The sequence below is a fragment of the Vidua chalybeata genome, chromosome 12, assembly GCF_026979565.1.
Source record: "Vidua chalybeata isolate OUT-0048 chromosome 12, bVidCha1 merged haplotype, whole genome shotgun sequence".
Lineage (NCBI taxonomy): Eukaryota > Metazoa > Chordata > Aves > Passeriformes > Viduidae > Vidua > Vidua chalybeata.
The window spans coordinates 17782702-17796547 of NC_071541.1; the positions used below are offsets into that span (position 1 = coordinate 17782702).

Below are 13846 nucleotides of genomic sequence, written 5' to 3' on the forward strand. Positions count from 1 at the left end.
ATTTCTGGAAGTTACTCAGAAGAGTAACAGTAGTCTGCCTAATGTTGAATATATGTGAGGACTGGAAGAAAAATGAAATGCACTCTGTTCTTTTTACATTTATTGTGATTACATTACTTCTGGGAAATTATCCTGGATCAATTTTTGATACAAGGCTTTAATTCTGAGCTCCTTTCCCAAAGACTTGCTCCAAGCTGCAACAACAACAACAACAAAAAAAAAGCAGTTTCTCAGAAACTATTGGGGCAGAAAAGCAGGTACTTGAGAAATGAATTTTGAGTTGTTGGTAGAATGGATAAACACAGAATGGCATTTGTTGCTGCATAAGTGTTTTTCCCTACTTTGTAATAGGACTTCATTAAAGAATGACACTTCCAAATTTGTCTGTCACCCTTTGGACTGTGTCTCTTGCCAAACACCATCTCTAAATTTATAAAACAAAATTGCTTAAATGGTCTTTTAGTACCAATTGTTCATATGGGTGATTTCTGGATCTTTTTTTGGACGATCCATGCTGGATTTCCTGGAGTGCCTCCAGGTCTGTCAGGGTCACTGGTACCTCCTGGGGAGATACTCAAAGGCTGGTGGTGCCAAGGCAGCTGTGACCCAGAGGGTTCTCAGTGGTCCCCCAGGGATAGTGAAGGTTTCTTCAGGCAGTGACTGAGAGCAGGGCCCTGGTCAGTACTCTGAATTTCTCTGGAAGAGTGTTCCTCTTGGGCAGATTTGCTTTGGGATTGTATTTTGGGAGGGTGTCATCACTACTCATCACTTGTGAAAATCAGACTGCTTTTCTGACCTCTGGTACAGGCAGATTCATGTGTGAAGCACTGTCACTGAAGGAAAATGTAGGAAAAATCCCTATTTTATTGTAAATCACATTTAGTATAACAAGGCAAGATCTTAGTGTTGTTTATTGAAGGAAAATATTTTGCTGTGTTTGTTTAATAAGCAATACTGAAATAATGCTAATCTCTCTCCTTCCCCAGCTGAAGGGATCAGAGCTGGAAATCACACTGGTCAGAGGGGGGGTGTGCCAGTCTGTTGGCCCAGCCTGTGCCTATGTCAACCTCAAAGTTTGTGTCAATGGGACAGAGCAAGGTAGGAATGAACATCCCCAGCTTGGTTTCTCAGGGCTGCTGTAAGGGAGTTTGGAAATGGTGTGCTGAATGCTGGAGCCTGAATTCATTTGAAAGATGGTGCAGCCTCTCCTCCAATAGGAGCTTGAAATTATTCTTGAAAATAAGTTTATTCAAAGCAAAACCACACTGTCCATGATTTCTTCTGAGGGAAACGCTCCCGTGGGCACAGGAGTTGTTACTCCTGCTCCAGGGAGAGTTTGTGTGTGGGTGTCTTTGTGGGGAGTGCACTCTCTGGATTCGGGGCTGTGCTTGAGAATTTGTAATTACTGCTGTATGTAGCACTGTGCAGGAGGTGAGGCCTGGATGTGGAGGAGATGGTTTGAAAAGCTCAGGTATGAAGTATAGAGATGAAATGCATACTTAAAACTAGATAATGGCCCGTGTCTTGGGCAGTGGGCATGGGTGCAGTCATGCTGTTACAAGGGTGAGTTATATATTACAAAGAGAAAAAACTAAATGCACTTGGGGAGGTTTTTCTTGCATGTACTGACAGTTTATGTATGGAAATAAGTGTGCCTTGTTGGACATGGTCACAGAGCTGTTCCCTGAGTGAGAATGAATCCAACTGGAAAAGCTGGTGACCATCTCAGAGGGCACAGACTGTCAGCTTTTAACCAATATAATACTGAGTGGTACTTCAGTAATACACAAATGAGCCTGCCTTGTTTATAAAAGCAAATAGAACTTCTACACCATAAACCTGAAGTATCCATCAGTCCATTTCTTCGTTTTATCTTTTTATCTTTTTCTTTATTATTGTTTTATTTACTTCTTTCCCCTTTCCCACTAAAAAAAATTGGGAAGATGCAGTGTTGCCAGTTTTAAATTGGCTTAGAAACTCACTGGAAGTAATTAGCATCATTAGAAAATCATTAGAACTTGGATATTGCTTCCAAACTGCATTTTAATTTCTTAATTTTGGTTTTAGATGGTGTGTTGCTGCTGGAAAATCCAAAAGGAGATAATACCTTGAACTTCACTGGACTTGTAGATGCTGTCTCCTGCATTTTTGGTCTTAAAAATTCCAAACTGACAGTTTTTAATGGAAACACAGGTAAATGGAGTATGACAAGGAAAATTGAAAGTGTTTCTAGCACCAGCTAGGAGTCATTTACTGTATAATTATTTACTGTGTAATTTATATCTATCTAGCTAGCTATATCAAATTGACAAGAAAATGGGTAAGGAAATATTCCATTTTATAATACTTAGCTTATGAGACTCTGTTTATAGTCACATAAACATGTTCCCAAAAAGCTGCTGCTAAATGATGCTCATCTATTATCCTGCTTCCATTGCAGTTCTCATCAGGACAAAATGTGATTTATTTCAGTGTTTCCACTGGGCCCAGACTATGCTGGATCTTGATGGCGAGCTGCCATCAGCCTTTCCATGCTTTCTTTTCCCTAATGCCTCAGTAGGCAGGGTGAAAAGCTGAATGCAAACTGTGATCTGTAGAAGAAAAATGTTGCCTTTCCACCCTAGAGAACCTTGAGGAGCTCTGCATTTCTTCTTTTTTTAGAAAAACCTATTGGAATATTCTTGCAGCTTGAACTTTGTTAAGGCACAAGAATGTAAAAAAAAAAATCCAAAACACTATAAAAATGGTAATTGGATGGCTACAAAACCTTTTATTAGTGTTTTTTTCATGGAAATATTACTGAAGCACATCTGAGGGGGAGGTACTTGAGTTGGCTGATTTGGAGTGCCCCCAAGGCTGCTGAGGATCACCAGTTCATGTCAATGAACAATGACATCCATAAAGAAACAGTCTTTGTATCACAGTTGCCATCTCAGTCCTTAGTTTCCTTATTGTCCTGTCCTGAGAATATTTCTAGGAGGATTTCTGGGGGTTTCCCATCTGGTGTTATCCATTAGCTCCCTGTGATAAATCTTTCAGGTCGTGCTCAGCTCAGCTGAACAGTCCTGTCATACAAAAGGATTAATCTTTGCTTTCAGTCAGAGGGGATTTAGAGGAAATCCTTTAGTATCTCCCTCAAGTTCCACTTGTGTTTTGAAGAAGGAAATGGTTTTCCTTGAAATCCTTTTCCAAGTAGGAGGGATAACAGTGTGTGTGCCTGCAGAGGGGGGTCTGTACTTGTACTGTTCATTGTCACCACAGGTAGGAAGAGATGACCTGCAGAAGGCCCAGAAGAGTTGGAAAACTCCCATCTCATTAAGTTTAGAAGTAGTTTGACCCCATATTTGGGGTTTTTCTGCCATTTATAGGACAAAAAAGATGCAGCACAAGTCCATTAATGCTGAAGTTCTAAAGGGAAGTGGTGGAGAAAGTTGAAACCTTCCCTCTTCCTCTGCTGTAGTAACAAAGGCTTTATTCCTTTCCTTTCCATGTCACTTTTACTCCTTAGGAATCATTTTGGGACTTCCATCTTGGCATGCTGATTTTCACCTTTCAGTGTGTGTCAGTGGTCTGGGCAGAGCAGGGTATTTTCCCTGCCCACTTACTAAACATATGGAAATTCCCTTGGAAAGATCAGATCATCAGATTGGCTTTTGTGGCAGTGTGTCACATCTCAAACCAAGTATTGGTCAGCAGATGTGGCACCCTGGGGAGTCACAGCTCAAGGGATGTGCCAGCAAAGCAGTCCAGAAAGGTGTCAGAGAACAGAACCAGAATTCCAGTGTTTGCTTTGGATAGAGTCCATCTGCTTTATCTGCCCAGCCTTGGTGTGGGTAACCTCAGGTGAGGTCTCATGGTGACTCCAGGGCCTCTGTAGGTGAGCAGGGGTTGGAGTCAGATGCTGTGCCCAAGAGGAATTGCAGAGAAAGGTTGTGCACTCCAGACAGATAATTTCTGAATAGTTCCCACGTGTGTTAATAAAATTGGGACCCAGTAAAACCATATTTCTGGCTCCTCATTCCCTTCCTGTGGTTTCCAGGGCTGTCCACTGTACTTGCAGTAATTTATTATCTTGTTCTCTAATTGTAATGAAGGTTTCCTTAGGGTTGTGCCGTGGCACAGGATCAGGCAGTTCTTATATTAAGGGAGGCTCAGATGGGTCCTGTCCCTGCTTTTCAGTGCAGCATTTGGAATAATGGCATAAACATTTCCTCCCTAACAGTGTGTCAAGGTATTTTGAGTAACTGCAGGCCCCAAACAAGGCTCTGGGACTTGTACTGACTTTCAAAAACTGAAAATAGAATGTGTCTCTTTCTACATTAAAAAAAAAAAAAAATTGAAGGAAAGAACCTGGGCTCAGGTCAGATGGTAAAAAAAGTTATCTGTGACTTTTTTTTTCCTGTATACTACTGAAAAGTCCAAGCTTCTTGTCTGGAAAGCTTGTGGACTTGCACTCAGCTTTCATGGAAGTAGCCCATAATGAAAAAGATTTATTTAAAACACTTTCACTGTGCTTATGGGAAGAAATGCATCTGTAGATCATGTAGGGCTTAAAAAAACGGAGGGGCAAGGAAGGTGGAACAAAAATCCCCCTACAAACTTTTTGATCCATGCCTTATTTCATCTTTATGATTTTCAAATGGCTGATTCTTTTAACCTTCAATTTTTAAAAGGCTGTGAGGCTGTAAGGTACTTTAGGGGGAGAGCATTAGCACTTAAACCCCAGTTGCAGGGAGAACTGACATTTAAAGTGATTTTGATGAGCACTTGTAATACCTGCTTGCCTTCAAGTCTATTGATATCTAGGAAAAAGTGATCCATTTTTTTCTTACTCTTATGAGAGGGTTCTGTGAACAGACTTCTCTGACAGCCCTGTGCCTGAGCTCTTCCCTGGGGAATGTCAGTGCTCCTGGAATGCCACAGGCTAATTTGTTAATTGGGCAAACCCCTATTACTGCAGCTCATGCCTCCTTGCCCTGCATGGATCCACAGGGGAATGGCAAACTGGGAGTTACTGGGGCCAAGTGTTCCCAGCTCTGCCACCCCCTCTGCTCTCTCTTCCCATGGCCTGAAATGGTGCTGGTTCAGGAAAAACCTGCCCCTGGCTCCCTTCCATTGGATGGAATCTTGGTAATTCCTCTCCACTTGTTAATTCAGTTGTTTTCTTGCTTTTCTGAAAATAAAACCAAAAGCAAATCCCCTTCCTGTGCTTGAGACAGGCCAGAGCAGTGCTTGGCTTTTGGTTTCTTTTTTCTTTAAGCTGTTATAAATTTATATATAAATGCATAAAAGTTGATATTTAAAATACACATTTGAGAATCTTAGGTGCAGCCTGAGGTCTTTTTGCTTCCTTGAGCAGTCTTGTAAACACTCCCAGTGCATGCCACTCTGTGGCACTTGACAGAATTTTGAGAGCTTGTAGCTCAGTAGTGATTACTGTTCATCTTTTTGTGGGGTTAGGTTTTTTGAGGGTTTGGGGCTTTTTTTGGGAACTTGGTGGTTGGTTTAGGTGGTTTTTTTTTTATTTGTAAGTTTATAAACCTACGAAATGTATACATTTATAAATTATTCCCCTTGAGATTCTTTCATGTGAACTGATAGAAAATGAGCTTTGTACAGCTTAGGCTCCCTGACATGTGAATAGGTGCTGTGGAATGAAAACCTGTTGGCTGGAGCTGACAGGTGTGCCTGTTCCATATGTACAGGAACACACAGTTCTGACAAGAAACTAAATGCATCAGCTCTCCCTGGATTTGATTTCTGGAGCTCTTTGCAGCAGAGAGTGAAATTATTCCTGTGTATCGTTAATACCATGCCCATCAGTGGCTCTGTTTGACCTCAAGGCTCAGGCAGTGCTGCAGAACTCATTTTTGTCACAGAAACCTCATCAGCTTCTCCTCTCAGCACTTCATGGATTGCTTCTGATGTCCTTGGAGACAGGGCTGCTGGTTTGGGTCTGGCCTTCTCCCAGTCTCTCCATTTGCCTGGCTGGAGTCATGTGCTGGATCATGAGCTGTGCTGGCTTTACACACAGATACTCGTGTAGGGGACTTTATTCATGAGCCATGGCTTGAATTTTTTTTTTTTTTGTTTTTTCTGAAGTTTAATATATTTAATAAATATCCTGGTGTTGCATAGTAACAAATTCCCAGTTTTGCTTTGGCCAGGGAAGTCTGGGTGCAAGCAAAGATCACAGCTTTTCATGCAATGAGGTAGGAATGGTTGGCTTGGGTGAATAATCTCTTGCTTGTTTGAAGTTAGCTAACTATTTTTATTGCATAAGTCACTATGTGTATAGGAAATGTTATATAGGAGCTAATTTTCACAGCAAACGAAGCACCCCCTTTGTGTTATTATGAAAACCAAATATTTCTGCACAAATGCCATTTTTCCAGAGAAGCTCTTTCTGGAGGACGGGCTGGTGAGAGGAGACACTGCTGCAGTGGGGGCAGGAGTGAGACAGCCTCCTTGTCAGCTCCTGGGCTGGCCTGACTGGTGTCACTTTCTGTTGCAGAGCTGATCAACCAGACAGACCTGCTGGGCCTCAGTGGGAAGACTCTGCACGTGACAGCAGGGTCAGCCCCTGCCCTGCCCAGCTCCCCCAGTGCCCTGCTCTGCCAGTACATCAACTTGCAGCTGATCAATGCAAAGCCACAAGGTATGTGGGCTGCTGGGCTGCTCCTTCACAGCCTGGGCTTGCTGTCGTGCAAGTTCTGCTGCACAGGTGTAGGTTTTCATTGGGATATGGTGATTTTGTTTATTTTTTATCTAGTGTGTACTTTCTGATAAAAACAACGTTTATACTTAGATTTTCTTCCTCTGTTCATGAGAGAAAAAGGAGAGCCAGGGCAGCAGTTAAACATGAGCCCCCTGGGCATTGTTTCCCTGTTTCTGACCATCAGCTCACCTGTACAGCTTATTGGAAAAGGCTGAGTCTAAAACAGACCAAGTTGGAATGAAAAGCCAGCTCTTCACCAGGACATTGGAAACAGCCTGTGAAACATGTCTTAGTGCTATTTAAAAGCCAAATGAATTGTAGTATTCACCTTTTCTCGGGTATAAATATATGTGTGTGTAATTCTGCTTCCCACCTGCTAATCTGGCACTCTGAAAGCTCACATGGGAGCAGCTGAGTTGTTTTAGTAACTTGCCCTGGTCTGAGCCCTTTCTGACACTACTGAGAGCTTGCAGGAGCCAAAAATGTAGTTTTTACAGGGGATTTGATCATCAGTAGGTGCTTGGTGAGCTTCTGCACACAGTGGTTTCCATGTCCTGTTGAAATATTTCATGTTTCCCAGTCTCTGTGTTATCCTGTAAAGAAGTTTTCTTCTGTTGGTCAAGCTGTCAGTCATCACTTACATTTCTGGTTCTATAATTCATGAACTTAATGACTATCTATAGGTTGGTATTGCTAATTTGTCTCTCAGTATCATGAAGAAATAGAGTTGAAATGGAAGAAGAAATCCTAAATTTCAATTTGCCCAGATAAAAGAAGTAATTTCATTTCTTACCAGTAGTGACTCAGCTGTTCTGTCTTGTCCAGAATGCCAGAAAGGAACAGTGGGAACTCTACTAATGGAAAACCCTGTTGGTCAGAATGGATTAACCTACAAAGGTCTTCTGCATGAGACAGCAAAAGTTTTTGGGCTCAGAAGCAGGAGGCTAAAGTTATTCCTGGATGAAGCACTAACTCATGGTAAGCACAAACCTGTGGTTTGCTCATCTGAGGATCCTTGGAATTTGTTGTTGAGAAGCAACTTGTGTAACTTGAGATCCAGTTTAATTACTAAATCCACACTATTCACACACTGGATTGTAATTTTGCCCAGCAATTCAATATTAGCATGGTAAAATCCTTTAAGCAAACATACAGATGTAGAAGTTCTAAGCTGTAATGCATTCCCTTCATGAAATGGCCAAGGCAAGTTGTGAAAGCTTTTTCCTCCTGCAGTAAAGGTCAGTCAGCAGTGGGAATGGCAGTGCCCTGCTGAGTGACTGAATAGTGAATCTCCTCCTGGAAGTGGCTCTACAGGAGGAATATTTTAAGCATCTGTTCAAACTTTTAACATTCATATTGTTGCATTGTCTTGGAGCATTGGAGTGGGTGGAAAAGAGTGTTGGATCTCTCTTAGAGCAGTGTGGGTAGGTCAGACTCTGTAGGGCACAGCCATTTGGGATACCTGGGAAGCAGAAAGCTTCAGCATGTGCTCACAGGTCTGAAATGCTAAAGAACCCCCCAAAACCACTGACGGATGGGAAACAAAAATCTCTGATTCATGAGGAAGGTGTGACTGAAGCTTGAGCCACCTGTGGTGCTGAAAATTGGACCAAAGTGATTTGGGACTTCATTTGACAGAGAGAACGGATTGCAAACTACGTGGTAAAAACTCCAAACAGGGATTCCTGTATTCAGGAGAATTCAGCTCTCTGAATGAAATGATGCTAAGGATTCTGTCTGCAGTGTGTCACAGTGATGTGGTTTACAAGCTGTTTGGGAGGGATCCATGACATTTATTGCATTATCACATGTTACCTTGTCCAGAAGTTGGACATGTGCTCAAACTGCCCATCTCAGGGTGGGCTGAGCTTCCTCAGGAGGTGCTGTCAGTGGGGAGGGCAGGAGGGGGCAGCTCTGGTGCAGCTGCTGAGAGCTGGGGTCACTCAGCTGCCCATGAGGATTCAGGTGGGATATGTGGAAATCTGAGCAAGGAGGGGTGGGGGGGTTTTGTTGTGAATTTTTGGCTGTTTGGTTTTGGTTTTTTAAAAAATTTTTACTTCATATGACCTGGAGTATATTTATTCAAAAGCCATTTTTGTAGTTCAAATGGATCTCAGACATTGATGAAACTTTCTAGTGATAGTTTGAGCAAATGCCAAAAATAATGTGCTGAGTGGTGTTAACAGAGAACTGGAGCCTGGAGTGTTTCAGCACAAAGGGTAAAAACCAAGAAGGTGAACCACACTTGGTTTGCATAAACTGAAAGGTATTTTTGTGTGCAGCCTTGCCCACCTGGGGATTCAGGGATTCAGGCAATCAGGAGCAAGGGATGTTAGGCACAGTTCCTCTTTGGTTCAGCACCAGATGATTCTGTTCAGACACTGAAATAACCACTGTAGGAAACTGCAGAGCTTTGAAAGAAGCAAGGAGCTGACAGGACAGGAAAATCTGCAGACAGGCAAAACAGCTTTTAAGGCTCAGTTGAAGTGAGGATTTTAAAAATGCTTTCACATGAAAGGGAAATGGGTTAAATCACTGTAACATTTGTAGCATGGATTCTCTAAAACTGTTTAAACTTTAGTTAAAGTGTATGAAGTGACAATTCACAGTGATGTGAAAGATCAGATTTGATAACTCCTCCAAGGCCAAAACAACAGATTTGGTCTCTTTTAAACTCAGAACACAGAGATCTTGGTTCCACAGGTTTATTTGTGCAGCTAATGCCTTGTAGCCACATTTCTGCTATCTCAGATTTAATTTGCAGCATTCACCTCCTTGAATAACACTTTTTAAGTTTAAGCACTGGTACAGATGTATTTTATCTTCACATCTCTTTGTATGACAAATGAGTGCTGCATACAAAACACTTTGATGCCTCTAGAAAACATTAGGTCAATTAGTGTTTATCTATATTGTTGCAGCTTTGTAATCCCCTATTAATCTTCTGATCAATCTGTTCAAGGTCTTACCTTCAGAACAACTAAGTTCAGTCTCTTGAGTAGCTTTTCTGTGGTTTATTCTAAAAATAAAAATGTATTTGCTGTTAACAGTTTGAAATGTTTCATGAAAATAACCCACAAATTGGAAGGTTGGTGCCTGTTCAATAAAAAGGAAAAACAATCACTTGCTGGAAAATGAGTTATTGGTTTTGAAGAGGTTATTTTTATAAATGTTTTCAGTCCAGGCAGTTGGGCATCTGCTGTCTATTGCACAGAAACTCACCAGCTTTTCAGAAAGAAACGTGTTTTTCACTCCCCCTTTGTAATGTTGGAAAACATTCCAAAAATAAATGTCCAGGTGGTGAATGTTGCTTATTCCTGAGCTGGAGAGACAGAGGTTCCAGGTACCTGATTGTTCCACACTGGGAATGGTGGGGAGACTTCACTGCTCCCTGCAAAGCCCTTCCGTGGAGCCATTGGCACAGAAAGGAAGGTGTCCCTACAGTCTATTGATAAATCAAATTTCCAGTTTTTAAAACTAATTGTTGTGATAAGTACTGTTGGAAATAGGTTCATGCAAGTTCCTCATTTTTCAGGATCTTAAAAATAAATATTTAATAAGAGACCTGGAGACCTAAGTTCACAATTTGCTTGGCTGCTTCTGCAGACCAGACTCTTACATCCTGATGGAACATGTTCCTGGGAAGGAAGGTTAGTGAGGGAATAAAGCCCTAATTGCTGAATTGGATTATAGCTCTGTGGACAGATACTCAGCTGCTTAAAGGGTGGTATTACAATGGAAGAGAACTCCTGGAAAACACCATGATCCATGAGGACTTCTCAGTTTTCTGATTAACTGATGGCTTTTAAAATCAGTGCAGATTCTGTGTGGTTAGTCTAAAAATGAAACATTTTTCAAAGCAGGATGGGGCAGGGCACTGCAAAAGGGTTCCTCTTGAAAACCCCCAGCCAGTCTGGGTGTTATTAAGGTGTCCTTTGTGCTAACACTGGTGCCAGATCTTTATGTTATCTTGTGTTTGCTGGGGTTGTCTGCAGGGGTTCTGGGGTGCAGAGTGACACCGTGACCCCGGTCAGTCCTGGCTAATCTGGGTTTCACCAGTGTTCCTGTGCTTACACCTGCCAAGTTTCTTATCACTCTCAACTTCCTTAGTGCAGAGGCCCTGGGGGTGTTTGATACTGGGGTGACTTTTGTTCCAAGGCTGTACCTCCCAGTATTCAGACACTCTGCTCTCAGTGGGGCAGCTGATGGGTGCTGAAAGCAAAATCAGCAAGCACCAGGCTTCTTGGGAAAACCTCACATTTCACAATGTAATAGTGAAAGATTGCAAGCTCTGCAGGTGACTTTCCCTAGACACAACTGGGATTACTCTGTGTTTGTGTTTCTTGAGTAATTACAACCCCTGAGTCAGTCTGTTGGAAGCGTGCTCTGTCCTTCAGAGGTTTGTTGGGACTTTTATCCTGTTCCTGTTCCAAACTCTGTGCATGTAGCTGTGAGAAGACTTAGGGAATTATCCTGTATGGTAAGAAAGTCTTCAGGCATACTCAGCAAGATTCCAGCAGTAGTTTTTCAGCAGATACTGGTACAATCCTTGCTTTACGTATGAACTGTTTATGAGGGACTCTGGCTTTCAGTGCATTGTGTTGTACTGTTGATACTGACTTCATATCATGGTGTTAGGGTTTTCTGAACTAGTTTGCTGCTCTGTCAGGATGTGAGAGCTGTGGGCTGATGTAGACTTTCAAAAAGTTCTACTTTGGAACATAAAACAGGCTCTCCTGCTCTTGCAGGGACACTCCTGACATGTAGTGACCTTTCCTTTCATGCCCTGGGCTTTAACAGAAGGGAATTTTGAGCTGAGCAGTTTCTGTCCCAGTCCCACTGTGGTGGAACCAGCAAAAATGTCTGAATAAAGCAAATTAAAAAAAAAAAAAGTTCATAGTTCTCCTGGTAAGCAAGAGCACTGACTCTGTTGTTTCTCTCTTCTTTCCTTCATTCAGAGATCACAAAGGATGTTTCTATGAAGAACCTGAACATGAAGACCCTCTACGTTCATGTCATACCCACCACAGCTGAATGTTGAGAATTCCAGATGTATGACCGTGTAGACTTTTTTCCACAGAAAATGAAGTCAAAGGAAATTATTATGCTTTTAGATGAACATCCAAGTTGTGTATGGTACTTTTAACATCTTTAGTGGCACACAGGATGTTTTCTACCAGTGCATGTCTAATATGCTGCTCTTTGGTTTCAAATACAATGTATTTTCATTATGTTATCTTAATATGCTGTAAAAGCTGTTCAGAAACCTTAGATATCTATGCAGTAATTTGCCTGAGAGAAATGGGACTTGTACCTCAGTGATGTTGTTCTCTGCCTGTCCTTTGTGCAGAGGGCATCTTTTCTAAACCATGGCTTACCTACAAGGCTCTCTGATATATATCCACCCTCCCACAACAGCTTTGTAACTTATTTAAGGGTTATCTGGATTTGTTCATTTATACTCACTGGGTTTTCATCAAGTGTGTGGCTGTTGATTTCAAATACTCCCTAATTTCAACATTTGGAACAATAAATTTGCTTCATCTCCTGACTCTTGCTTCCTTGAGTTCAGAGTACTTTGCTTCCTCAGGGTTTCTGAAGAAGACACCTCTTAGACTCCATATGGATCAGGAGCAGCCAGAGACACCTGAGATGTGACAGTGCTGAGCATCAGTAGCTGTTTGGATTGTGGTGCTGACAGGTTTGGGGCATTGGGGGAGAGTTATTCTGATGCAGAAGCAGTTTCAGACTGAAAACAGTTGGGCTTTTAGTTTTTGTAATACCCAATAGAGCTTGTCAGTGTTTCAGTGTTCGCTCTGTACCTGCTGGCAGGGGAAGGAAGAGCCCACCTTTGGCAGTGCTGGGGATGTTTCTGTCTGGTTCAGCTGGAGGTTTGAGCACACCTGGCTGTTCTGCACCTCCCTGGGGTCAGGCACAGTGAGCCTTGGCTGTCCTGACCCCGTGCTGGGCAGGAGCTGCTGCCTGCAGTGCTGAGAACAACGGGGCACACGCTGCAAACAGTGGAGTGACAGCCTGGCAGAGCAGAGACTCGCTGAGCACATTTTTCCATTGCCCTGTGTGTTTCATCTTTACACTATGAACAAAACCCAAAGCTGGTTCATGATAACTCTGTATTAGTTGGAATTACTATAAATAGCTGTTCTGTGTAACTCCTGTGCACTAGTGGATTGTACCAAAATGGTAAGGAGTCCTTTGAAGTGAACCAACTTCCTGGCATTCAGCTAACAGAAAATTATTTTTATCAGTATTAAAAATGGCTGTGCCTCCTGAATCACTGGCATGTTCAGGTTAATGAATACTGGACATTGCCCTCTACTTTTACCTGGAAGTCAGCTGGTTTTTACTGACCTAGTGACAAGGAAATCCAATTTGTATTGGTTTGTGGGTTTCTTTGTCACATTAAAAATGTCTGGGTTTCATCTTCTGTGAAAGCAAGATTGCTGTTCCTAAAGTAACTTTGCTTTATTATTGATGGAGAATAAAGGGAGATGGTAAATTATTGCAACCTAACCTCATTCTTAATGACCCAGTCTAAGGTCACAACATTGCTTGCATTTTTAAAGACTTATTTGGCATTTAGCATTTTGTCCTGTTTCATCTCACTCTCCTTTCTTCACTGCACACATTTCACCACTTCAATCTTCCTTTTTCTCCTTTCCTTTTCCTTTTTTTTTTTTTTTTTTTGTGTGTGTGTATGTATGGTTGGTTTTGTTTGTTTTGTTTTGTTTTTTAACCTGGTTGCTTTTAGTCTCTCTGCTTTCTCTCCACATCAGCACAGTGCTCATGGGTTGTGATGACTGGAGCAGAAACCCAGGTGTGCTCCAGCCTGCTCACATCACAAGGATGGAAATGCCCATAGATGCTCTTTCTGTCTGGTGGGATCAGTAGAAACTGCAGAGGGGAAAATTCAATATACTTCGGACATGGAATGGAAGAACAAGACCAGAGTTGATCAGAGGACACTGCTAGAAATGCTTCTGGGTCCATTAACTTTACATCAACATAAGTAGCATGTAGTTAAAAAAATAATTTGGTGGCAGAATTAGGGTTTAATTTTCCTTTCAGGTGCCACTGTTAAATAGCTGTGATCTCTTACCTCCACAGCTG

General features: G+C 42.0%; 1 protein-coding gene across 4 annotated transcripts in view; it reads left to right on the plus strand.

The window, feature by feature from the left end:
* The window catches only part of IARS1 (isoleucyl-tRNA synthetase 1), a 92803-nt gene extending 80534 nt beyond the window's left edge, over positions 1-12269 (plus strand). For all 4 annotated transcript variants that reach the window (XM_053953664.1, XM_053953666.1, XM_053953663.1 and 1 more), the window contains exons 31-35: positions 987-1098; positions 2068-2193; positions 6515-6658; positions 7544-7696; positions 11677-12269. In XM_053953664.1, coding sequence (XP_053809639.1) covers positions 987-1098; positions 2068-2193; positions 6515-6658; positions 7544-7696; positions 11677-11759 — 618 coding nt within the window. In that variant the 3' untranslated portion in view covers positions 11760-12269. The remainder of the gene's footprint in view (positions 1-986; positions 1099-2067; positions 2194-6514; positions 6659-7543; positions 7697-11676) is intronic.
* The last annotated feature ends 1577 nt before the right edge of the window (positions 12270-13846 follow it).